This window comes from Salmo trutta, chromosome 24 (assembly GCF_901001165.1).
Source record: "Salmo trutta chromosome 24, fSalTru1.1, whole genome shotgun sequence".
NCBI lineage: Eukaryota > Metazoa > Chordata > Actinopteri > Salmoniformes > Salmonidae > Salmo > Salmo trutta.
The window spans coordinates 31,201,972-31,228,514 of NC_042980.1; the positions used below are offsets into that span (position 1 = coordinate 31,201,972).

At 44.0% G+C, this 26,543-nt stretch overlaps 1 protein-coding gene across 1 annotated transcript; it reads left to right on the forward strand.

The window, feature by feature from the left end:
* Nucleotides 1–4,754: 4,754 nt before the first annotated feature.
* On the forward strand, nucleotides 4,755–24,260 carry LOC115161101 (tryptophan--tRNA ligase, mitochondrial). Its single transcript, XM_029711844.1, has 6 exons — nucleotides 4,755–4,894; nucleotides 12,928–13,185; nucleotides 20,192–20,272; nucleotides 20,869–20,951; nucleotides 21,062–21,180; nucleotides 22,379–24,260. The coding sequence occupies exons 1-6, from the start codon at nucleotides 4,790–4,792 to the stop codon at nucleotides 22,825–22,827; spliced, it is 1,095 nt and encodes a 364-aa protein (XP_029567704.1). The 5' UTR covers nucleotides 4,755–4,789; the 3' UTR covers nucleotides 22,828–24,260.
* The last annotated feature ends 2,283 nt before the right edge of the window (nucleotides 24,261–26,543 follow it).

A 26,543-nucleotide genomic window follows, 5' to 3' on the forward strand; every position in this document is an offset into this window, starting at 1 on the left:
GTCCACCAACTTATAATTGAAGTTGGTAGTTACTAATGGTTTCAGATCCAAGGCAAGAGAAATTGTCTGCCATGTTTTGTGTTTTGGTAAGGTCTCAGAGTGATGTCAAGCACCCAAGAAGCCTCAACTAATCCCCCAACAGATATGAATGACTTTGCCTCCGGGTATCCTAAGAAAGGAAATGTAGCTTACTGTTCAGCCACGAGTTCCAATTTAGGCTCTTATCAGTGCCCAAATCTGCCATTTTCAACCCATACATGGGTACGAGTGTAAAGACCTACAACAGTCTACATCTTGATATGTGCTTACTCATGTCTGATCCATGGACCAGGTGATGCCAGACTTTTGCACCAGGTGAGCCTGGAGCAGGAACATTCTACCGACCAAACAGTCTTATTCATATAGATCTTGTTAAAGGCCCAGCGCAGTCAAAAACGTGATTTCCTGTGTTTTATATATATAAAGTGATGCTCTGGAATGTTAGTATGATTTCAGCTGAGTTTGGAAGTGGTCCTCACGACCCAAAACGGGTCCCTATTTTTTGTGTACATTTCGTATGCTACGTTACGTCCTACAAAAAAATGTATATATATTTGGTATTATATGTTATGAATCCAATTCGTACAATATGTTAAGAATTTTTGTGCTTAAGATCCCGGACTACATCTTTAATTAATCATCAATTAACGATCACTAATTCATCTAGATAATTCCAGCTGAAACTTTGCTGTAAATTGACGTGTTTTGAACATCTGTACAGTGAAAAAAAAGTCTGACCTTTCCTTCACTCCTTGTCTGGCTTTAAAACTGGAGAAAATGAGGTGTTATAATATTGAGGGTGTTTTTAGCAACCCTTGAACATACCCACACTCCCGCTAGTACACACTAGACTACTGACACTTGAGCAAACAGTGTGTGCACTGTTCTGACGCTTCATCAGTCATTAGGTTGTGAGGGAGGCGAGCGACGCCTACGTCATTGCCGCCCTCCACCATGTGTTAATGCAGGGTAATTATAGCCTGAAACAATGAATTATTTAATCATCAAAGGCTTATAGGCCGAGAAAAAGTAAATCCCCTTCAATAGCTGGGCTTGACCACACTCCCTCGCTCCATGGAGAATCTATTCACTGTGTGTGTGTGTGTGTGTGTGTGTGTGTGTGTGTGTGTGTGTGTGTGTGTGTGTGCGTGCGTGCGTGCGTGCGTGCGTGCGTGCGTGCGTGCGTGCGTGCACCAATCTACACAGTAAGCCAAGCAAGGCTGTTAGGCTACGATCTTGTAAACCCTCTTTTCTTTCGTTTCCCTACCTCTTTCCTCCCACATCACTGAATCCTTACTGAACCCCAAAACTAGCGAGACAAAAACAGAGGAAAATATGAGCAAGAAGATAGATATATCTTGGTAAGCGGTCACATGGATGTAGTGAAACTATGAAGGGGAAAAAACTGTCAACAAAATTGAGTTTGGCTCTGTGGCACCCAGTCTCAGGGTGGATTCAGGAAGATCTCGCATCTAAAGAGACAGACATTATTTTAATGCATTCACACTAAATGAATAATGCCAGTCTGGCTAATGCTGGTCCTCAATTGTGGTCAAATCAGGAGAAGTCTTGATCTACTAGCGTCAGTCGTTTTATGATAAACCCGAGCATTGATTTATGCAAGAGGCTGGCTTTGATTACACGCTAACTAACATGCAGTCATCCCCAGACCTTTGTTATTGTGGAGATGAGCAGCAAACACACCCCCTTGTGTGTTGTCTTAATCCGACATGATGACACTCTTGTAGAAATAGCTTTCATGGAAATTCAGATGTATTAAACAGACTTAAAATCCCACTAGAGAAAACTTACTGGACACAAACTGGTTCAATCAATGCTGTTTTCAAAATATTTCAACAAAGAAATATACATGATGACAATATATCATCGACAATATACCAAATGTTACCGTCGCCATTTTTCAACCACAATGCAAAACATGCCTAAGGGTTTTGTAGGTTTCCTTTTTTGCTGTAGACATGCTAAAGTTACAGTACCCGCTCATTGCATACTATATACCTATCCATAGGAGATGCCAGCTAATCAGAGGCACACGAGAGAGGGAGAGAAAGAGATAGAGGGAGAGGGAGAGAGAGAGGGAGAGGGAGAGGGAGAGAGAGAGAGAGGGAGAGAGAGAGGGAGAGGGAGAGGGAGAGAGAGAGAGAGGGAGAGAGAGAGGGAGAGGGAGAGGGAGAGAGAGGGAGAGAGAGAGGGAGAGGAGAGGGAGAGAGGAGAGGGAGAGAGAGAGAGAGGAGAGAGAGAGAGAGAGAGAGAGAGAGAGAGAGAGAGAGAGAGAGAGAGAGAGAGAGTGTGTAAGAAAAAAAAAGAGAAACTCTGAGAGTCTGTCTTGCTCATGGTGGTTAGTTGATGTCCAGGCCCAGGTGACCCCTGGTCGTGTGATTGGTGTTTTGGTGTCAGTCACATCAGATGCTGTGACAGAGACAACTCACTTAAAGCCCCTCTCTGTCAGGCCTGGGGGGTTCTGCTCGGCTGCTCTGCCTGTCTGCTTGCCTCTCTTTGCTGCCTGCCTGCGCAGGCTACAACAGACAGACAAACACGCTGCTGCCTTAATGAAAGCCAGACCTTCCTCAGGGAAGCAAACATTGCTTTACACAAAATACTTTAGTGCAAAAAATGTTTATTATCCTTCCAGAGACTTTCACACTAAGAAAATAATAAAATGAGTTTGTGGAATGTTCCTGCAGGCCTTACGCACTCACTCCATAGAGACACCTTCCATTAAATAACGCAGAGATTTTCATCTTCTCCAATTTTCTGACCCCCTCGGCCCCCTCCTTTTCCTCAATCCATCCACCCCTCCACTCATCTGTCCATCCACTTGGGTGGCGGACACCCCATGGTCTCAGCCGGCCGCTGTGTCAGAGGGGAGGGCCTGTCTTTCAGTGTCAGGATACAGCCATGTTGGGGATCCGTTGATCCACACTGAGGCCCATACACAGTGCTGCAGAGCCCCAGGCCTCCCAGCCCAGGCCCACGGTGGGCCGCTGCCCCCTGCCTGTCTTTATTATCACAGGTGGGCCGTCGGTCGCCACCACCCTGCCCATTCTCTGTTCAGCTCAGGAGGGGCGGTCAATAGGTCTCGGGCCAAATACATATGTCTGGACAAGGGGGTTAGGCCCAAATACATAGCCTGTTGGAAGGGGATAGGGCCCCAATGTTGCCTATTGAAGGGGTGGTGATAGTGGTGAAGGAGGGTGAGGAGTCAAGTCGTGGAGGATCAAAGATATATCCCCCAGATGGACGTGTGGGGAAAGGACAGACAATTAGCGATCTGTGGAGAGTGATGAAAGGGTGAGGCTGTCACTCAGCAAGCTGGCAGCTTCTCACCATTTCTCAGCAGGCTGCTGGACAGGCAGGAGGGGCCTCAGGAGATCTGCTGATTTTGGCACAAAATGCCCCTCGTTGTTTCTCCCTCCATTTTCCACAGATGGACTATCTGAAAAGTCTGCCAAAAGTCTGTAGATGGCAGTGTACACAGTCAATGAAGAAAGACCCATTCTTAATGCATTTACTTAAAAACTCTAATTTGACATGGGTGTTAATTTAACAAACTATGTGTGAAAAGAACAGAAGAGGATGATAACAAAAGAAGGGATAAAACAAAACCCTCCTTCCCCGTACCAATAGAGATGAAGAGGAATAACCTGCAGACACACTTTGATACTTTGAAACAAGGGGAGTAAATTCCTCTTGAGTGAGGGAGAGGAGGAGGAGGAAAGGAGACACAAACCTCAAGTGGGTGGCCAGGAAACGGGGCCAGAGGCTTCAATGGTGGAGCGGGAGAAACCAGCCAACACACACCAGGCCCATCACACACACACACACACACACACACACACACACACAAACACACACACACACACACCAACCGCTAACTCAGATTGGAGAGGATCCCCACAGAGACCTGGTGCATTAGGAGCTCAGCGCCTCAGGAAATAATAATGAATATGGAATTATATTTGTGCAAATACAGCCAGATGTAAAGGTGGGGAAAACGAGGAGCAGATGTTGATTACGGGGCAAAACAATGGGTCTGAACTCTGAGGACTTGGAGGATTGAGCGTGCCCTCCAAACGTGTGAAATCCAATCCACCTCAGCCTATAATCATATATATCGCCTCTCGTAATTAGGGAGGTATGGAGCAGAGTTCTGCAGCTGCTGGGGAAGTTTTAGGAGCTGGCTAGACACAACACCAATTAGACATAGGTTTCAGACAGAGAGGAAACCACACGTCTGTCACACAACTATACATATGTATACATATATAGGTAGGGTCTACTATACTGTGCCTTCTCAATACATACTAAAAATACAAAGACAAACAATATCATAGGAATTGAAAATGTATATACTGTACCGGTATATAATATAATATACAGCATCTTCACATTTGCACTATTATAACTTTTAACTTATGCATGTCTATTTGTTAAATCAAATACTATTTTCCCACTTAAGAACGTAGCTACATATTTTGGAAGAGTTTATCTATAGTGGAAGGGCTCGATTAAAACAATTTAACTGTGAAAAATATCTTACATTAGAGTAAATATATTATAGTAAATATTATATTATTGTATAATAATATGATATTAAATATGCAGGCTCCCCAGCCATCTCATACAACTCAAGTTAGTTCTCAAAAGGCACATTCTGAGAGTAGCCGATAGAGTACATTATGAACGCGCTGTTTGGCCTGTGGCAGCCACCGTAGTTCCTTATTCCAAGATGGCGCTCCCGATCAGGGGTAATGTGAAATATCTCCTTCAATTCATTCAAAAGCGTCGTTCTCCAAAAAGACTACTCTACGCTGGACAATATGCGGACGGAAAGGTAGTGTGTTTCAAATGCACATTTACTGTATATTCATTGGTTATTGTACACCTTGTATATAGCCTCGTTATTTTTTTGTGTTACTATTTCCTTTTCCAAAATGTTGTTATTTTTTAACTCTGCATTGTTGGAAAATGGCTCGTAAGTAAACATTTCACAAAGGTCCACTACACCCTTTGTATTCGGCGCATGTGACAAATGAAATTTGATTTGATATTATGCTTAGACCAGGAGAGAACAGTAGGACGCTGTTTTTGACAGTTCAAGTTCATGAAACAGTGCTAGCTGATGCAAGGCTTCCTGACATTATCTTGTTGGGAAAATGCATGGTTTATAAACGAAAACGTTGTAGTGAATGTATTCAAATTCGTTAAAAAATTCACCCCCCCCCCCTCCCTTTAGGCTGTATTTAATAATTCAATGTTAGTGCTATAATAATGATGATGCTGATGATTTGGATAGTTTGTTTATTAGTTCTATAATCGCAGCTAGTAGTTGCCTACTATTATTTGCCTAGTGGTAAAGCATTGAGATTATGAGCAATGTGGCTGTGTAGTATTATCCTGCCATTTGTCATATTTGATACAAAGGTGCTTCACCACACGCCATTCATCCCGAACTGCTTCAATCTACTTTTTAATCCATCACTCTTCAATTTCCTCAATCTAATTATTTGTTATATTTCTTGTCTGTATCATGTAATTCAGCTTTTAGCTGCGAATGTGTACAATATCAAATAAACCTAACTACTAAAAACCTTTCACTTAAATAGGCAATTCATTTAGTAGTATTTGCTAGAATGGTGGTCACCAACCCTGGTCATGCAGGCTTTTGTTCTAACTCCCCACTAATGAACTCAATCAGCAAGCCCTCATGTGTATTAGTACTGGGCTGGAACAAAAGCCTGCACACTGAGTAGGCTATTGAGTAAGGCCTTGTGTGAAATGCTCAGCAGTTGATATAGCCTAGTGCTTTAGACTGCTGTTTCATGAGGAAATGTATCCTCAAATCTAGAGGTCTATAATTATTACATATTTGATCTCCTTAAAATGCGTAATTTATTCTAGGATGGTTTACTATTTTGAGCTTGCGCTGCACTCTTGACTTGCCATGACACGAGCCGCCTTGGATAAATTAATAGACTGTTAAATCCAACAACAATCCGCTAACAATAGTTTGTGCGTTTTGGCACAGTAAGGAGGCTAATTATTGTGTTACGACCGAGTTGTTTTATTTTTTTAAACTGATGTACGAGCTGTGGGGCCTTAATGACTGGCCAGTGGTGCTGAGGAACGGAATGCGCGCTCACCGCCGCTGCGTCTGTGTTTTGTTAAGGCGAAGTCTCTCGAGATTTTGGAGAGGTGTGTGCGCGCGGAGGCGGAAGGCTAGATGGACGTGGAGGAACCGAAAGCATCATCACAGCAGTGCTTCGTTACCTGAAATAACATCAGAAATGAAGTGTTGGTTTTCATTTGTTTAAATCATCTCCAAACGTCGACGGCAGCGCGCAAATCCGGACACAATGCTCCGAGGTGTGATGTGCGTCAAGACATTGACCTCGAAAAAGTGTGTTAAATCACTGAACCTCTGCAGACCAATAGAGATTTAACTATAAACTGTCACTGATCTAGAGCAGACCATGACGTTTGACTTGGCCTTTTATAAATCTGAGACTATTTAACACATTTTGTAGCCATATTTTCTTAGTAACCTATCCACACATACAATTTATAGTGAGATAGTTTAACTCTTATGCTTATACAGCTCCGTCAGTCTACAAAGTCGTGGAAAATTATGGATCCTTTAAATACTAAGGTCGTCCTCATCTGTAAGGTTAATGTTAAAAGGCAGTGTACTGGGTCTGGATTCAAACCGTATTGTTGAAGTATAGGTGAAGATCTGTATTATAGCTCGATTGACATTTAAAGGCAATGTTCCCGCATTCACGGAGACTGCATCCATGGTAAACGGTGCATCTGTCAACTCGTTTGGAAATTACCTTTAACGTAAATAGTTAAATGTATCAACACATTTTCTTTAAATCTGCAATATGTACATTTTTTGGAGACCTGACCAAATTCACATAGAAATGTGAATTATAGATCTGTCATTGAAAGCAAATCTAAAAAGCAGTAGATCTATTCATTATGCTATTTCTATGCTTCCTGTTCTTAAGTTTAGTTGTACTTTGGATTTTGTACACCAGCTGAAAATACAATATTTTTGGTTATTGAAAGGATATTTCACAGCAGTTTAGATGGTAGAATAATTCTCTACAATTGCTTGTTTTGTCACATAAAGTGAAATAAGGCAAACTATTCAAATTTTAGCAACCAGGAAATGGCGGAGTGATTTCTGCATATTGCACCTTTTTTGAAGTATTTTGCAGCATGAGATTGTGGGCAGTTGATGCACTTGAATGTACAGCTGGCCAGAGAAGGCCATAATGGTGTATCTATTACGCTAGGGTGTGGTGTAGGCAGAACTGATATTACATCAGTTGTTAGGGGCAGAGAGCGAGTAACCTGAGTGCAGACTTGTGGCAGCAGCTTTGGGCAGCCATTATTCCTCCTAGCACTGTGTAACATGGTATTCCCTCCCTTCCTCTCGGTCCGCTCCTTAACTCATCTGTGCTCCTAATGGCTGATATCAGTCATCTCAACCCCACGCTCCAGGAAGAAGGAAGTGACTTCTAATTCGCCTCTGCTCTGCTCAGTTCCAAGTTCACTCACTGTGGTGTCAGCTAAAACCATTAGAACAGCTCCCTAGCCCCACACAACAGGGAAAGGGGAACAGGGAAACATCATGGACTTCAAGTTGAGTACATTCATTAATTGCTCTATTTATTTGAAACTGTCAGAAAAGCCCACTAATTCTCACCAGTCTCCTCCATACAGGATAATTAGGTGTGTCAAAGGCCTGCTAGGCCCACCAATGCTTTGCAAATCAGCCATTTGTCCAAACTCCCCCGAATGTCAGCATATTTTTTCTTTTTTTCAACGTACCTAAACTGAATTACAGAATAAGTCTGTCTCTATGTCTATGTTAATACCCAGGGAGCCTTAAAAGCTTTCCAATCCCATGTCTTAATCTGTGGAGACCCAGACGTTGGACAGAAGGTCTGATGGTTTTTAATTAAAATGTATCTGGAATCGTGCTTTTGGGCCGCGCTCAAGTCAACAGACGCTGCGTGTGCATGTGTTTCCTGGCAGAGGTTGGCCCTGGCCTGTGTTACCATCATTATAGATTGAATAATTTATGAAGTGTCTCCAGGTTATTTTTGCTGTGCTTATGGTATTATTATTTCCAGTCTGTGGAGTAAAATTAAACCACTCCATCATTAACTCATTCAGCCATCTTTTTATAGGCAAATTTAAAACACTCATTACTTAATGCAAAGGCCTATTAATGGTATCAAATGCTGTTGACAAGGACCTAATTTATCCAATGTCTTGATTTGTCCATGGTGTGCTATGTCGGCTTAGCTAGGCCAGGCCCGCAGCTGCATCGGCTTGGCTAGGCCAGGCCCGCAGCTACATCGGCTTGGCTAGGCCAGGCCCGCAGCTGCATCGGCTTGGCTAGGCCTGGCCCGCAGCTGCATCGGCTTGGCTAGGCCAGGCCCGCAGCTGCATCGGCTTGGCTAGGCCTGGCCCGCAGCTGCATCGGCTTGGCTAGGCCTGGCCCGCAGCTGCATCGGCTTGGCTAGGCCTGGCCCGCAGCTGCATCGGCTTGGCTAGGCCAGGCCCGCAGCTGCATCGGCTTGGCTAGGCCAGGCCCGCAGCTGCATCGGCTTGGCTAGGCCAGGCCCGCAGCTGCATCGGCTTGGCTAGGCCAGGCCCGCAGCTGCATCGGCTTGGCTAGGCCAGGCCCGCAGCTGCATCGGCTTGGCTAGGCCAGGCCCGCAGCTGCATCGGCTTGGCTAGGCCAGGCCCGCAGCTGCATCGGCTTGGCTAGGCCTGGCCCGCAGCTGCATCGGCTTGGCTAGGCCAGGGCTTTATTGGGTAGGCATTAAGCTAGGTCTGATATCCGACTGTAGCCATAGCTCTGTATTGGGGTAGTCCTGGGCTGTGCTGCCTCCTGGTTATTTTTGGAGTGCTGTCGGTCTCTGTCTGCGGGGAGCACTGTTTTTGAAGGGTCTCCAGTCCCATTAATCAGCCGGGGGACCCCATGGTGTGAGCAGGCCCTGTTCCCTGTCCCGCCTCACTGACACATTCTGTTCCTCTCTCCCTTCTCCTCCCTGCTTTCTGCACAGTATGAAGCACAGAGGAACCTCATCAATCTCACCTGTCCCACACGTCAACCACAGATTTAATCAAACGCTCCGTTTGGGCACCCCACTCCTCCATCCATACCCCTCACAACCCCTTTTTAGAAAACAAATAATCTCTCTCTTTCACCCAGACCTACCTTCTTTCCCTCTCTGGCTTCTACGTTGCTCTCCTTCGCTTTGCGTTCTCTCGGTTTTTTAATATCTTCCGTCTCGCTTTCATTCTACCCTTGTGTTTTCTCTGTGATCATTCACACTTTGTGATCTGATACAGGCTATACACACACACTGCCCTATCACCCTCTAAAAGTGAGGGCGTACATTAAACACCATTTCCTGCTCAATAGCTCACTGAAGTGGGGCTCTGTTGGTCGCCTGCCTTAACAGGTCCCGATGTGAAAGTGGGATGGAGAGAAAGCGGGATGATGGAGAGGGGGGAGACGAAGGAGGTGGTGGTGGGAGCGGCAGGACCGAGGCCTGTTTTAGAGGTTGGTTCAGCATGGTTTCTGTGTTTAATGGGATGCCTGGGGTGAGGGGGAACACTGGACCCTGTGTGTCTGTCTCAGTGGGAGACCGAGGGGGACTAAGGCAAACGGACACAAGAACCAGAGAGCATCTAATCCCCACCGCTTAGGCCCAGCTCGATCCTTCCCATGCTGTGACGGATCTGGTCCCACGGAGGGGCTGACGGTACCCTGTGGAGGTGGCCGGTGCCCCCGGTGGAGACTTTGAGAAGTGTTGAAATTGGCATGGTGGAGTTGTGGCCACTGCAGGGGCCGGTCATCTGGAAGCCCTGTGAGGGGGATGTCAGTGAGCCACTCTCATATGATGTGTGAGGAGAAAAGTCCGGAAGAAAATCACTTTCCCAGCCTCTTACCCAATGGCAATCAAGCTTCTCCAGTGATTTATGGTGTTGGTTGGCTGGACACAGACTTAGACAGGCTGCAAGTCAGCAGCCAGTCAACTCAACTGAGATTGGAAGTCTAGCCTAGATGAAGTAGCTCAAGCGACGTAGGCCTACACAACATGCTTGGAGGACTGTCAGGAAAGCAGACTCTTCTTTTTGTGGTAACTCGGAGGACTTCCCTTTGGAATGCCTTTGAGAGCACAATCCTTCATTCAATTAAAAATGATTTCTCTTTCTCTCTCTCTCTCGTTGTAAAGCAATATATTTGTCATCTTTTACACATTCCAGTGGAAAGATGTCACAGCACTGTGCTTTGCACACAATTAATAAGGATTTCTGGCATTCCTCTTTGCACATGTGCTGTGATCCACATGTGGTCTGGGGGAAACTAGGAGGAGAATTTGGGAAAGAGAGGAGAGTTGTGCTGTTCCATTGAATTTAGGCCGCAGGTCTTCTCTGGTTAAATAAGTCATAAAGAAAACAGTTTTTCTAATTAACTGAATCTTTTCCAAAACTTCCATCAACGATTGTTGATGTTTTTCTGCTTAATAGAAGCCGTGCGTTGCATTTCTGTAATGTCATTAGCGTGGTTTTGATGTCAGATCTGATTCACTTTTCCCATCTGTGATGAGTTCTGTCATATTCCTTCTGCACCCACACACACACACACACACACACACACACACACACACACACACACACACACACACACACACAACCTCCATCCCTCCCTCAGTTTCTTTCCATCATTCTCTTACACACTCACACGTGTTATACGAACACGCATCCCAGAAAGTGTCTGTGATTGTGACAACATGGCCTGAAAGTATACGTAACCCTTCTAGCTGTTGGCGTTAGTCACACTCAGTGTGTAATGTATTCACCATATGCTAGATGTGGATGAAGAAACCTTTCGTCACCTAGGCTATGCTGTGGTAGGACAGCATCGCACCCCTCATAGTAAAATATGAGTAGAGGTTACCGATGCTGCTACGTGTCATCAACAGGCCCACAACGGGTGGGAGAGGGGGCGAGACGCGCAGAGAGGGGGCGAGACGCGCAGAGAGGGGGCGAGACGCGCAGAGAGGGGGCGAGACGGGTTGAGGGGGTTTGGTTACGAATGGGAGAGCTATTCTGCATTGGTGACTATTCACCAAGCATCAGGTCATTTCAGTTCCTCAAAGAACAGCCGCTTTCATGTTCAATATTTGCCTTAATTATCCCAATATTGTCACATTGTCAACATTTTAGCATATTTTCCTACGTATCTTAATGTATTGCCTCAACTGTAGTCGCACATGTTAAAGAAAGTTTTAGAATTTTCTCTGACCAAATGCTAAACTGAGCAGAGATGTCAGGCAGGCGTCTGTGATGTGTGAGCCTGATTACCCAGTGGCTAGTTAGCAGTTAGCGTTGACTCTGTTAGTCTGCGATTGTCTCAAATAACACCATTACCATGTCTGCATGGCTAATAGCCTCCCCCAGGGTGAGAGTAGGGGAGTGGGGGGGATGCATTTGGCATGTCAACGCGAGGTGAGAACACATGAGCCATATTCAGGCCGTCCACACCCAAATCACTCCTGACACCTCTGAAGGGGCCATCAGCATCAATGGCTCTCTGCTACAATTACCCCCTCAGTAATAATGACATAAGCACCCAGTTCCTTCCTGCCGGCGCTGAGTGCTTGCCCCGTACTGACCTGGAATCTGATCCCAGAGGGCTGGTCTCAGAGCAGTTATCTGATCCCCTAGGCCGAACAGACAGAGACGACAAACAGGATGGGACTGGTCTAGGAACTGCTGTTATCTTATCCCAGAGGCCGTGGAAGGCTGTCTGTCCCTCACAGAAACTGATTGGGATTCAGACTACTGTTGCTGTTTGCTGAACGTACAACATCCTTTGAGTGTTTTGGTTTTCTGATTAGTTATGATAAGACAAAATACTGTACAATTACCTGCACAATATTTGAGAGTAAGTTCCTAAAGATTTGTCAAGATAAAGAATTTCAAAGATTGCAGGTCAAGTTACACAGCAAGGGATTTCAACCCAATTTTGTTTGCAATGTATCCAGAATTGATTTTATGACACCTGTTTTCGCTTGTGGTGTGAAGGGTAGTGCACCGATAAAATTTCAAGCACTGTGTATAACCAAAGCTCAGACACGCATAGCAGAGTGAGCAGACAGTCCCTCCTAACATACTAAAACAAATTGTTTACGCTTTTCTGCTGAACAGCAGTGCTGTATAATATATTTAGCCAAGAAACCCCTCAAGTCATAAGTGAAGTTCCAGGTCCCCTTCCATGCCACCTCAGTACCGCAATATGTGGTGCAGGCCGGGCACAATGTCATATCTAGTAGGAATGGACCAAGGCCAGAACCTAGCAGACTTTATCGAGGCCATGGATCAATGGAGTAAGTCAAAGCCAGACCTGAGCATGCCAGAACCCAGCATAACCAGAAACACTATTTACCCACAGATCCGAAAGGGAAGAGTGATCTCTCTCTTATAGAGGGGAAAGGGCCCATTCCATGGCTTTAAAATAAGGCCTTTGTTTCTGATACTCAAGATCGCCATAAACCAAAGTGTATGACCCCTCTCTCTCTCTCGCTCTCCCAAATTTGATTTGTGCTCTGACTATATACCTACACTAAATAGGAGGAGCCTTTTTTAATTACTTGTATTGATTTGACAGCCTGCCCTGCTTTCATTGGCAGTTTGTAGTTGTTCATGCTCTGTCCTCATTGGCTCATTTCATTGGCTGTTCTGTTCTCCCACTGACTGTGCTAGCTATGGAGATAATTCAGCATCTCAATAACAGCTCATCAATGAAAAATCAAATCTCCCTTCCCCCCCCAGGAGCCTCCAGGTGGGCGTGTGTTCTCAGGAATCCAGCCCACGGGTGTGCCCCACCTGGGGAACTACCTTGGGGCTCTGGAGAGCTGGGTGTCCCTGCAGAACCAGTACCCCTCAGTGCTCTACAGCATAGTGGACCTGCACTCCATCACCCAGCCCCAGGACCAAGCCCTGCTGCGGGTTAACATATTGGACATGGCTGCCAGCCTGCTGGCCTGTGGCATCAACCCAGAGACATCTATCCTCTTCCAACAGTCACAGGTTAGTCAGACACGCACACACACAGACCACCATACACCCACAATTGGTAGTGTTCACCCCCCCCCCCCACACACACACACACTGCTCTATTAAGAGTTTGAACCTACAGTACCAGTCAAAAGTTTTGACACACCTACTCATTCCAGGGTTTTTCTTTATTTTTACTATTTTCTACATTGTAGAAAAATAGTGAAGACATCAAAACTATGAAATAACACACATGGAATCATGTAGTAACCAAAAAAGTGTTAAACAAATCAAAATATATGATATATTTGAGATTCTTTAAAGTAGCCACCCTTTGACTTTGACAGCTTTGCACACCCTTGGCATTCTCTCAACCAGCTTCATGAGGTAGTCACCTGGAATGCATTTCATTTAACAGGTGTGCCTTGTTAACATCTCTCCGGGAGGTGGGAAGAAATCGTCCCACACTATTCAACAGCCAGTGACAAATCAGAGCGCCAAATTTAAAACCACAAAATGTCATAATTCAAAGTTCTCAAACATAGGACTATTTTACACCATTTTATAGATACACTTCTCCTGAATCGAACCACGTTGTCCGATTTCCAAAAGGCTTTACAGCGAAAGCAAAACATTAGATTATGTTAAAGAGTACATAGACACAAATAATCACACAGCCATTTTCGAAGCAAGCATATATGTCACATAAACCCAAACCACAGCTAAATGCAGCACTAACCTTTGATCTTCATCAGATGACACTCCTAGGACATTATGTTATACATACATGCATGTTTTGTTCAATCAAGCTCATATTTATATAAAAAACTAGCTTTTTACATTAGCATGTGATGTTCAGAACTAGCATACCCACCGGTGAATTTACTAAATTACTCATGATAAACGTTCACAAAATACATAATTATTTTAAGAATTATAGATACAGAACTCCTTTATGCAATCGCTATGTCCGATTTTAAAATAGCTTTTCGGCGAAAGCACATTTTGCAATATTCTGAGTACATAGCTCGGCCATCACGGCTAGCTATTTTGACATCCGTCAACTTCGGGGTCACCTAAACTCAGAATTACTATTAGAAAAATTGGATTACCTTTGCTGTTCTTCATCAGAATGCACTCCCAGGTCTTCTACTTCAACAACAAATGTTGTTTTGGTTCCAAATAATCCATAGTTATATCGAAATACTGCCGTTTTGTTCATGCAACTATCCAAACAGTGACGCGCGAGCGCATTTCGTGGCAAAAAGATTCAAAATATTCCATTACCGTACTTAAACAGCGTTTGACATGCTTCTAAAATACATTTTTATGCTACTTTTCTCGTAAAATAGTGATAATATTCCAACCGGGAAACGTTGTATTCATTCAAAGGCTGAAAGAAAAAAATGGAGAAGTCTCGTCAACGCGCATCTCAGTCTCACTGTCCCCAGGCTGACCACTCACAAACAGAGCTGTTGTACTTTGCCCAGAGACAGCAGACACTCCATTCCACTTTCTGGTGCCTTCTGAGAGCCAATGGAAGCCTTAGAAAGTGTCACGTTACAGCACAGATGCTGTATTTTCGATATACATGCAACAGAAGGACAACAACAAATTGTCAGACAGGGCACTTCCTGTATGGAATCTTCTCAGGTTTTGGCCTGCCATATGAGTTCTGTTATACTCACAGACACCATTCAAACAGTTTTAGAAACTTTAGTGTTTTCTATCCAAATCTACTAATTATATGCATATTCTAGTTTCTGGGCAGGAGTAGTAACCAGATTAAATCGGGTATGTTTTTTATCCGGCCGTGAAAATACTGCCCCCTATACCACAACAGGTTAAGTTAATTTGTGGAATTTCTTTCCTCAAAGCGTTTGAGCCAGTCAGTTGTGTTGTGACAAGGTAGGGGTGGTATACCAAAGAAAGCCCTTTTTGGTAAAAGACCAAGTCCAAATTATGGCAAGAACAGCTCAAATAAGCAAAGAGAAATTACAGTCCATCATTACTTTAAGACAAGAAGGTCAGTCAATCTGGACAATTTCAAGAACTTTGCAAGTCTTCAAGTGCAGTCGCAAAACCATCAAGCTCTATGATGAAACTAGCTGTCATGAGGACCGCCACAGGAAAGGAAGACCCAGAGTTACCTCTACTGCAGAGGATAAGCATGAATCAGGCCTTCATGGTCAAATTGCTGCAAAGAAACCACTCCTAAAGGACACTAATAAGAAGAGACTTGCTTGGGCCAAGAAACACGAGCACTGCACATTAGACCGGTGGAAATCTGTCCTTTGGTCTGATGAGTCCAAATTTTAGATTTTTGGTTCTAACCGCTGTGTCTTTGTGAGATGCAGAGTAGATGAACGGATGATCTCCGCATGTGTGGTAACCACATGAAGCATGGAGGAGGTGGTGTGGGGGTGCTTTGCTGGTGACACTGTCAGTGATTTATTTAGAATTCAAGGTACACTTAACTTGCATGTCTACCACAGTATTCTGCAGTGATATGCCATCCAGTCTGGTTTGGCTTAGTGGGAATATCATTTGTTTTTCAACAGGACAATGACCCAACACACTTCCAGGCTGTATAAGGGCTATTTGACCAAGAAGGAGAGTGATGGAGTGCTGCCTCAGATGACCTGGCCTCCACAATCATCTGACCTCAACCCGATTGAGATGAGTTGGACCTTAGAGTGAAGGACAAGCACCAACATGTGCTCAGCATATGTGGGAAGTCCTTCAAGACTGTTGGAAAAGCATTCCAGGTGATGCTGGTTGAGAGAGTGCAAAGGGTGGCTATTTGAAGAATCTCAAATATAAAATATATTTTGATTTAACACTTTTGGTTACTACATGATTCCATATGTGTTCATAGTTTTGATGTCTTCACTATTATTCTACAATGTAGAAAATAGTAAAAATACAGAAAAACCCTTGACTGAGTAGTTGTGTCCAAACTTTTGACTGGTACTCTACATTCTTATGTGGTTTACAAACCGGTAGAAAAGCTGAGAGTGTTTTTGTGACTTGGCTGCCTGAGCAGGCTGCCTTGGATCTGTTTCCCAGCATGTCAACAAGAGACAGCTGGAGCAGTGGCCATATTGGAATGTATGTTTTATCATGGCAAACTCAATGTTTACCTAATGCAGCAGCTTTAAAACGCTTATTCTATTACTCCGATCCTTATCTTTGTGTGCTCTGCAAATTCACAGGGATTAGGAAAACACATTCACAGAACACCATTTACTTCAGAGGAAACCACATGAAGGGGGGTAATGATAGATTAACCATATGTACCACTTCAACAGATCAGTTTCAGGGATGTGTTAGGAATAGAAGTGAATCATGAGACATTTTATTTTCCCTGGACACCTAAATTGTGTGTGTGTCTATCTCTGGAAATGCCATGTCTGTTTTGATAGTGTGATCATCTGTGATTTTCCCCCCCCCCCCCCCCCACACACACACACACACACACACACAGCCCTATTTTTATTCCCGTTTAGCTTCATGCCACATATCTTGGCAGTGAAGGGGACCTCCCATCGAACACATGAGCTGGAGTCTGTTCCACATGTACAAATACCACTACCGCCCAAAGAAAACACTTGACTTCATTGAAAAAGTGGTTACAAGCCGAAATCAATAGTGTCTTAAGGGAAGGGCCCTCATCTTGAAAATGGAAAAGTGTGTGCGCGTGAAAGAAAGATCATAGTAAAGTTGGACCCTTTCTTACTGGAATAACAGCAGCAGATTGACAAAGCTGTGAGTTTTATAGGAATATCTTGGCTCCCACCCGCTAATGAAATGAAAGAGCTGTTGATCTACTGTGTAATGACTAAATCAGTCGTCCTATAATGACATAGTCCATAACATTAATAGTAGCGTCTTTGTTTCAGTTACTACGAAAAAAGATCACATTCAATATGAATGCAGTTGTTGTTCATTATGAACCTTCTAAAAAGTATTTTATTGAAACTAGAGCCGTGTCAGTGTGTCCCTCACTCTGCTGTCATCAACCTCTTATCTCACCTTCATCGTCTGGCTGGAATTCTCTGCTTACATGCATTCAGTGTAAAGTCCTGGTTTAGTTCTGTGCTGTCCTAAATTTAAATCAGACTCTTTAGAATCTGTTTTAAATGGAGAGGGATGGCAGCCACTTTGCCAGTGCCCATAAACTTTAATTCTCTGAAGCAGAATTTTTTTCACACCAATGAGAGTTGTTGGCCAGGCCCATTGATTTTAGAGGGGCCCATGTCAGAAAGAGAGAAGCATCGGATGGTTGTAGCCTTATGCAGAGAGGGAGTGGTTAAACCAGCCCTGCTAATGCTTAGGTTATTGGAGTTATTTAATGGCTCTAATGCCTTGATACCGATGTATAATGGAGTATGGCGATTGGCTATGGCCTCTAGGGCAAAAGAGCACCTGCTAAGGCGTGCAGACTCAGAGAGGGGGGTGGGGGGAATCCAGTGTACTTCCTATCTCTGCCACATGGTGGGGCTAGGCGTCACCCCCACCTGTCCCCAGAGAATCTGAAAGGTTTTTTTGTTGCAGAATGTTTTGTAGTGGTGGAGAAGTAGCCTGGCTGACTTGACCCATGGGGTCAACCAGACTAGTGGAGAAGAGACTTTGATTTTCATTTTACAGGTAGGCTTCATCTAACCCCTTACACTTGGCGTATAAGGATAAATTGAAATATTTACAGAGGAAATATGGAAGCATATGCATAACCATGGTAGCAATTAAAAGGGAACCGGTTGGAGATTATGGCAAAATGATTAGACTAAAGGTGAGGACACAGCCGTTCACCTGACAAGAGTGAATCCAAACATTACACTTGGTTTTATGTGCATTTTACATTTACTGTACTTTTCACCTCATTTTGTTGATAACACGATCTGAAAATTCTCTGGATACATTCAGTAACCTGATAAGAAATTCATTGGAAAGTTTTGGGCAGGTGCAATATAGTACAAAAAAAATATGGGTTTGAAAGAGGTCCAACTGGTGTTTTCCAAGTGGCCACACACCTCTAAAGTGTGTACAGTTTGTAATTTCAATGAGCTTTTATGACTCGAAGAAGTCTTCAACTATAAGCTACTTTTTTTGAGCTCTCCTAACTGAACACAGCTCCGCATCCCCGTCTTTACACAATTACGGTTTGTGCAACCCAAAAACTATCTGTTATATAACGCAATCTGGGTTAGGTGGCCATCATTTCAAAGCTTGTTCTATTGCCAACATGACTAGCTAAGTTCTAAAATACGATCTTAGTGTCAGGCTTTTCGCAAGGCAATTCAGAGAAGCAGATGGTAATAGAATGGAGTCATGAGTCCATTCATAAGTGTGATCCATGGCAAATGTTCTTATTAAACAGGCTCATTCTGTTCAGGACAACCCAGGGTATAACGGCATGTCATCTTGTAACTGTACATCAAACATAGTGATCATTAATGGTGACACTGTATATTACATGCGTTTTATGATAGTGCACATTTGGACTCACGGGTGTTTGGCTTGTATGACATCAAAGCGGTATTTATTATAATCCTCAACTTATCTTTCAAAATACATAGAGCCCTTGTAATTTACAGTATTTCCTTCACCCAGACTTAAGACAATGTTGCCAAATTAGCCGGAGGATGGGGGCAACTTCTTGATGTGCGCGGTACTCAAGTTCAGAACGGCTGTCAGTCAAAACCTATACGGAGCTGTGAAGCACAGAGCCTGGGCTCTGACGTCATGTATAGCGTGTTACTGTACAGCCACTGGGCTCTGACGTCATGTATAGCGTGTTACTGTACAGCCACTGAGCTCTGACATCATGTATAGCATGTTACTGTACAGACACTGAGCTCTGACGTCATGTATAGCATGTTACTGTACAGCCACTGAGCTCTGACATCATGTATAGCATGTTACTGTACAGACACTGAGCTCTGACGTCATGTATAGCATGTTACTGTACAGACACTGAGCTCTGACGTCATGTATAGCATGTTACTGTACAGCCACTGGGCTCTGACGTCATGTATAGCGTGTTACTGTACAGCCACTGGGCTCTGACGTCATGTATAGCATGTTACTGTACAGCCACTGGGCTCTGACGTCATGTATAGCATGTTACTGTACAGCCACTGGGCTCTGACGTCATGTATAGCGTGTTACTGTACAGACACTGAGCTCTGACGTCATGTATAGCTGTACAGCCACTGAGCTCTGACGTCAAGTATAGCGGGTTACTGTACAGCCACTGGGCTCTGACGTCATGTATAGCATGTTACTGTACAGCCACTGAGCTCTGACGTCATGTATAGCATGTTACTGTACAGCCACTGGGCTCTGACGTCATGTATAGCGTGTTACTGTACAGCCACTGGGCTCTGACGTCATGTATAGCATGTTACTGTACAGACACTGAGCTCTGACGTCATGTATAGCGTGTTACTGTACAGCCACTGAGCTCTGACGTCATGTATAGCGTGTTACTGTACAGACACTGAGCTCTGACGTCATGTATAGCTGTACAGCCACTGAGCTCTGACGTCATGTATAGCATGTTACTGTACAGCCACTGAGCTCTGACGTCATGTATAGCTGTACAGCCACTGAGCTCTGACGTCATGTATAGCATGTTACTGTACAGCCACTGAGCTCTGACGTCATGTATAGCGTGTTACTGTACAGACACTGAGCTCTGACGTCATGTATAGCTGTACAGCCACTGAGCTCTGACGTCATGTATAGCATGTTACTGTACAGCCACTGGGCTCTGACATCATGTATAGCATGTTACTGTACAGCCACTGAGCTCTGACGTCATGTATAGCATGTTACTGTACAGCCACTGCGTTCCAATTCCGGTGCTTATCTATGTCCAAATCTGTCATTTTTCATCCCGTATACGGTACGATTGGAAAGGACTACAGACAAACAATATTTGGACTTCAATTATGTTGACTGACTGGTTGTGATGTTGACTGACTGGTTGTGATGTTGACTGACTGGTTGTGATGTCTCTCCCTCTCTTCCACAGGTCTCTGAACATGCTGAACTGTCCTGGATCCTAGGCTGTCTTACCAGTATGCCCCGACTCAGACACCTGCCTCAGTGGAAGGTACAGAACGGCTTGGGAATGCTGTGGGATTTGAAATACAGTGGTAGAACCACTGAATGACTTTACCCCAAATCATGAGTTTTTGTGTAAATGATGCATTGATTTCAACGGGAGAATTGTGCTGCGCTCAGTAAATGGGAGAATTATGCTGATAAGTACAATTATTTAGTCAAGTTACAAATGGTGGAAAGGTCAATGATTTTCTTCCGTCTTCCTCCATTTTCTTTTCTCATCTTCAGCATCCTGACTATTGTTTTAGTCCTGTTTGTTTCTCATACCTCACCTGCCAGATCTGTTTTAACATTCTCATAATGACAGTGATTTCCCTGGCCACATGCAGTTTTACTAGGATGCCAGAGGGAAGGAAGGGACGGCCAGCAGTGTTCTGGTTCTACTCAGAAAACACCTTTTGTTTACTCAACCGATGAGTTAATGTCAAACGTGGCAGAAAATGTCCCTTGAATTCAGCCATGTTGGGTTTGTGGGAGCACTCTTCACTCGTAAAGAGAAAAATGCCTTCTTAAAAATAACACGTTTTCCTTTTCTTCTTCTCTCTCTCTCTCCCTCTCTTCTCTCTCCCTCTCTTCTCTCTCCAGATGAAGAGTAAACAGAAGAATGAGGGGAGTGTGGGGCTGTTCACGTACCCCGTCCTGCAGGCTGCAGATATTCTCCTCTACAAGTGCGATCACTCTACAGTACCACATTGTGTCTGTTGCTGCTGCCTCAAATGAATAAAATATTTAAGACAACGTTTAGTAAGTTTGGGTTTTCTCCTGTATGTTCTGACAGGTCCACTCACGTCCCAGTAGGAGAAGATCAGGTCCAACATCTGGAGCTGGCTCAGGACCTGGCCCGCATCTTCAACAACACCTACGGAGACTTCTTCCCTGAGCCACATGCTCTGCTCAGTAAGTCAGCACACTATGATCATTGGTTATATTTGCAGGCAGAGTACTCTCAACGTTTCTCTCTCTCTCTCTCTCTCTCTCTGTTTCTCTCTCTCATACACGTCCAGATGCAAATATGTGCACTGACAGAAAGACACATGGCCAGCATGTTCTACTGCTGGAGACTCTGACAGAAAGACACATGGCCAGCATGTTCTACTGCTGGAGACTCTGACAGAAAGACACATGGCCAGCATGTTCTACTGCTGGAGACTCTGACAGAAAGACACATGGCCAGCATGTTCTACTGCTGGAGACTCTGACAGAAAGACACATGGCCAGCATGTTCTACTGATGGAGACTCTGACAGAAAGACACATGGCCAGCATGTTCTACTGATGGAGACTCTGACAGAAAGACACATGGCCAGCATGTTCTACTGATGGAGACTCTGACAGAAAGACACATGGCCAGCATGTTCTACTGATGGAGACTCTGACAGAAAGACACATGGCCAGCATGTTCTACTGCTGGAGACTCTGACAGAAAGACACATGGCCAGCATGTTCTACTGCTGGAGACTCTGACAGAAAGACACATGGCCAGCATGTTCTACTGATGGAGACTCTGACAGAAAGACACACGGCCAGCATGTTCTACTGCTGGAGACTCTGACAGAAAGACACATGGCCAGCATGTTCTCCATCATTATGGCCATCGTAAAAGCACAAGATGTAACAAACCATGCGTGTAATGGAGCTTTGATTAAAGGACTGTTCCAGTCATCTTATATCTGAGAACTAGAGTGATAATAGATTTTTTTGGGGGGAGGGGGTGCTGCTATGTCCTCAAGATGACTTGGTGTGTGTTGATGCTGTGTGTGTTGAGATGAATAGATGTGTGTGTATTACAGGGGTTGTCAACAGTTTGACACCTGTCAATCATCAGCCGCGTCTTTGAAACCAAATCAGAGATGTCCTCTTAAATCACCCTGAAACTAAGAGCTTATCAGGATATGGACCCTCACACCCCCCATGCACCCTGACTTCTCTGCTCACAGCATACTGCCAGGACCTGGTTCTTATGGTGACATGATTCAAAAGGGATTCATTTGAAGCAAGGATATCATGCATACCTCCACCTTAATAAGAGGCTATAGCCATATCGCTGCCTAACACAACCCAGCCTTAACAGACCTATTCTCTTTCATTCCAATCAGGCTCCACGCGGAAGGTGAAATCCCTCCGTGACCCCTCCTCCAAGATGTCCAAATCAGACCCCCAGAAGATGGCCACTGTCAACCTCACCGACTCTCCCGACGACATCGTCCTCAAGATCCGCCGCTCTGTCACAGACTTCACCTCTGAGGTGACCTTTGACCCTGAGGTTCGTCCGGGCGTGTCCAACCTGGTGCTGATTCATGCGGCAGTGGCGGGGTGCACAGTAGAGGAGGCGGTAGGGTGGGCCAAGGGGCTGGACACGGGAAAGTACAAACAGCTGGTAGCGGACGCCGTGGTGCAACGGCTCACACCAATCAGGGAGGAGATTGAGAGGCTGAGGGGGGACAGGGGCCACCTGGAGAGGCTGCTGGCCCACGGAGCCCAGAGGGCCAGGGAGCTGGCTGCACCTGTACTCAAGGAGGTCCGCCACAGAGTAGGCTTCTGCTGAGGGGAAAAGGAGGGTCAAATTGCCTGTTCTATGGTTTGTCAATTAATGAATTTAATTTACTTCTGAATAATCCCAATCCAGAAAGGCGGGTTGGGACAGAGGGACAACACGTGTGTGTGTGTGTGTGGGGGGGGGACTGGAAGATTGACTATGTGTTGTCATTTATGAGGCTCTGTGCCTTGTTTCATATTGCTGATAATGCTTTTTTAATTATTTAAAGAATAAATATGTACAGTATACTCTGGGTTTCTCAAGCTCTATCACACACAACACACACACCTTCCCTTCATGACAGTCTGTGGGTAGTGAGTAGGCTAATGCCCTGTCAATAGTAGGCATTCTGCCTGTTCAGTTGTGGGCTCTGGTCTACAGATGGAGATGGAACATGGAGAAGAGCTCAGCCTCACTGTGATACTTGGATAGACTAACCTGCGATCCGGACTGCTTAGGATAATATTTTTACCCTCTGTGGTTTATCCTGATATTTTCTCCCACAGTCCTGGTGATGAAACAGATCCCTCTGTGGGAGCTGGACTCAGAAAAATATGGCAGAAAATATAGCCTATTCATACTAGCCAATAATAGCCTACAATGACTGAGTAGGCTACCAAATTCAATTTAATACATGCAATATATTTATATATTCAAGGATTTTTCAGTATAAAACATATAATATATTTTATAAGATCATTTTAATGTAAATGTAATCTAGCATGAGTAAAATAAAAATGGGTTTATTTGAATTTCTAATGTTTTTACGAAGGAGGTCAACTTGATTTTGTATTTTTAGTCTACCTCGGCTGAATCTCCTCTCGGATTTATATTCGATCCAGACGTCATCTGTGGCCGGAATATGTCCTGGTTTGTAGGCCTATCCGATAGTTGTGTTAAATGGAGTGTATGCCCAATTTGTCCATAGGAAAAGCTGTATTGTATCTTAATGGTATAGGCTAAAAACCCGTAGGAAAATAGCCTGAACCTCCAGAGCCGCTGAAATACTCTGAAAGGACGGAAAGGCACTTTAATTCTCAACACACGTAGCCGGACTCAGATAGGCTACTTTATGTGTTAGATGTATTTCATTAAAATAGAAAACAGTAACGGAGGCAAATGCAGGTTCAAGTATTTAGTATTCATTTTATTTGACACTAAAAACAAACATTGAGGTTTTGTATTCATGTTTTATTTTAAATTGTTTGGCTTTTGTACTATAATAGTTGGCTAATTGATTTAGGCTACTCATAAGTTTGAAATAACATTGTACCCCTTAACTAATCAGTTTTTATTTCTTAGTATGTAATGAATTAATCTCAGAAATGCATTAGCCAAAGTTTGGTTAGGTTATTGATAGTCCTGGCAGTATGCTGTGAGCAGAGAAGTCAGGGTGCATGGGGGTGGCAATTGTCTTTTTTCAGAGCAATAAATCACATTCAGAAACAAAATACACTGTCATTATTTCCACATTCCCTATAATTCCCATGGTAAACTAAGTCCCAATTTCTGTTGCACTATTCATTTTTCATCCTTAGGCTACATTTCTGAGTGAGTATTTGTAGGCTATCCTGCTCTTTTCCCATTTTCCATAACTGCAGCAGCTCACTGTATTAAATACCAAACCCAATTTCACACTCATATGTACAAAGTATTCCAGCAGATTTTTTTTCTTTTTTTTTTTCTCCCCAAATAGTTGTCCTTCTGGAAAGTTCTCCCATCTCCACAGAGGAACTCTGGAGCACTGTCAGAGTGGCCATCAGGTTCTTGGTCACCTCCCTGACCAAGGCCCCTCTCCCCCGATTGCTCAGTTTGGCAGGGCGGCCAGCTCTAGGAATAGACTTTGTGGTTCCAACATCTTCCATTTAAGAATAATGGAGGCCACTGTGTTCTTGGGGACATTAAAAACTAAAGACATTTTTTGGTACCCTTCCCCAGATCTGTGCCTCGAGAAAATTCTGTCTCGGAGCTCTACAGGCAATTCCTTCGACCTCATGGCTTGGTTTTTGCTCTGACATGCACCGTCAACAGTGGGACCTCATGTAGACCAGTGTGTGCCTTTCCAAATCATGTCCAATCAACTGAATTTACCACAGGTGGACTCCAATCAAGTTATAGAAACATCTCAAGGATGATCAATGGAAACAGGATGCACCGGAGTTCAATTTAGAGTCTCATAGCAAAAGGTCTGAATAGTTATTTCTGTTTTTTACATTTTTTTAATAGATTTACTTACATTATCGTAAATGTTTTGTCATTACAGGGTATTGTGTGTAGATTTGATTGAGGGAAACATTTACTTAATCCATTTTAGAATAAGGCTGTAACAATGTGGAAATATCAAAGGGTCTGAATACTTCCCGAACGCACTGTATGTAAATTAGACAGTCACAGAGGATTTTCTTCTGAATAACTGGTCAGGGCATAGCACTTTCCATTCAGCTTCAGGCAACTTTGATGTAAGGCATGATCACACCTGCTGTGACTACTTCTATCCATCATGCCCATTGATTTATCTAGTGAACAATGGATAAGCACCAATGTAATTACACCCAACACAATGTTGAAAAACAGAATGCTTACCACCACTAGATCACATAGTTAGAGATGAGCTGGCACCAGTGTAGCGTAAGAAAGTGAAAGCTGCAACAGGGACTCTAACCAAGGCTCATACTTGGCAAAGTGAACTCTAACAGCCTTGCCATGAAAGCCTAGTAGGCCTCTGGGCAGAGGTGGTAGGACTACAATGCTCGCATATGCCTAAGTATATAACATGATTGACACGACCGTAATAATCATCATGAAACGGCCTTGGAAGTGCCATAAGTGTAAGCCAACATAATTCATTATTTTACATTAACGTGTTTAACCCTTTGGTGTGTACGATCACATATTTGTGATCATTTTTGACTGGTCCCTGCAGCGTACTATCACAAATGTGATTGGAACAGTAGCAACAGAAGGTATAGTTGAAGTCGGAAGTTTACATACACCTTAGCCAAATACATTTTAACTCAGTTTTTCACAATTCCTAACATTTAATCCTAGTAAAATTCCCTGTCTTAGGTCAGTCAGGATCACCACTTTATTTTAAGAATCTGAAATGTCAGAATAATGGTGGAGAGTGATTTATTTCAGCTTTTATTTCTTTCATCACATTCCCAGTGGGTCAGAAGTTTACATATTCAATTAGTATTTGGTAGCATTGCCTTTAAATTGTTTAACTTGGGTCAAACGCTTCGGGTAGCCTTCCACAAGCTTCCCAAAATAAGTTGGGTGAATTTTGACCCATTCCTCCTGACAGAGCTGGTGTAACTGAGTCAGGTTTGTAGGCCTCCTTGCTCGTACACACTTTTTCAGTTCTGCCCACAAATTTTCTATAGGATTGAGGTCAGGGCTTTGTGATGGCCACTCCAATACCTTTACTTTGTTGTCCTTTAGCCATTTTGCCATAACTTTGGAAGTATGCTTGAGGTCATTGTCGATTTGGAAGACCCATTTGCGACCAAGCTTTAACTTCCTGACTGATGTCTTGAGATGTTGCTTCAATATATCCACAAGTTTCCTTACTCATGATGCCATCTATTTTGTGAAGTGCACCAGTCCCTCCTGCAGCAAAGCACTCCCACAACATGATGCTGCCACCCGCGTGCTTCACGGTTTGGATGGTGTTCTTCGGCTTACCAGCCTCCCCCTTTTTCCTCCAAACATAACGATGGTCATTA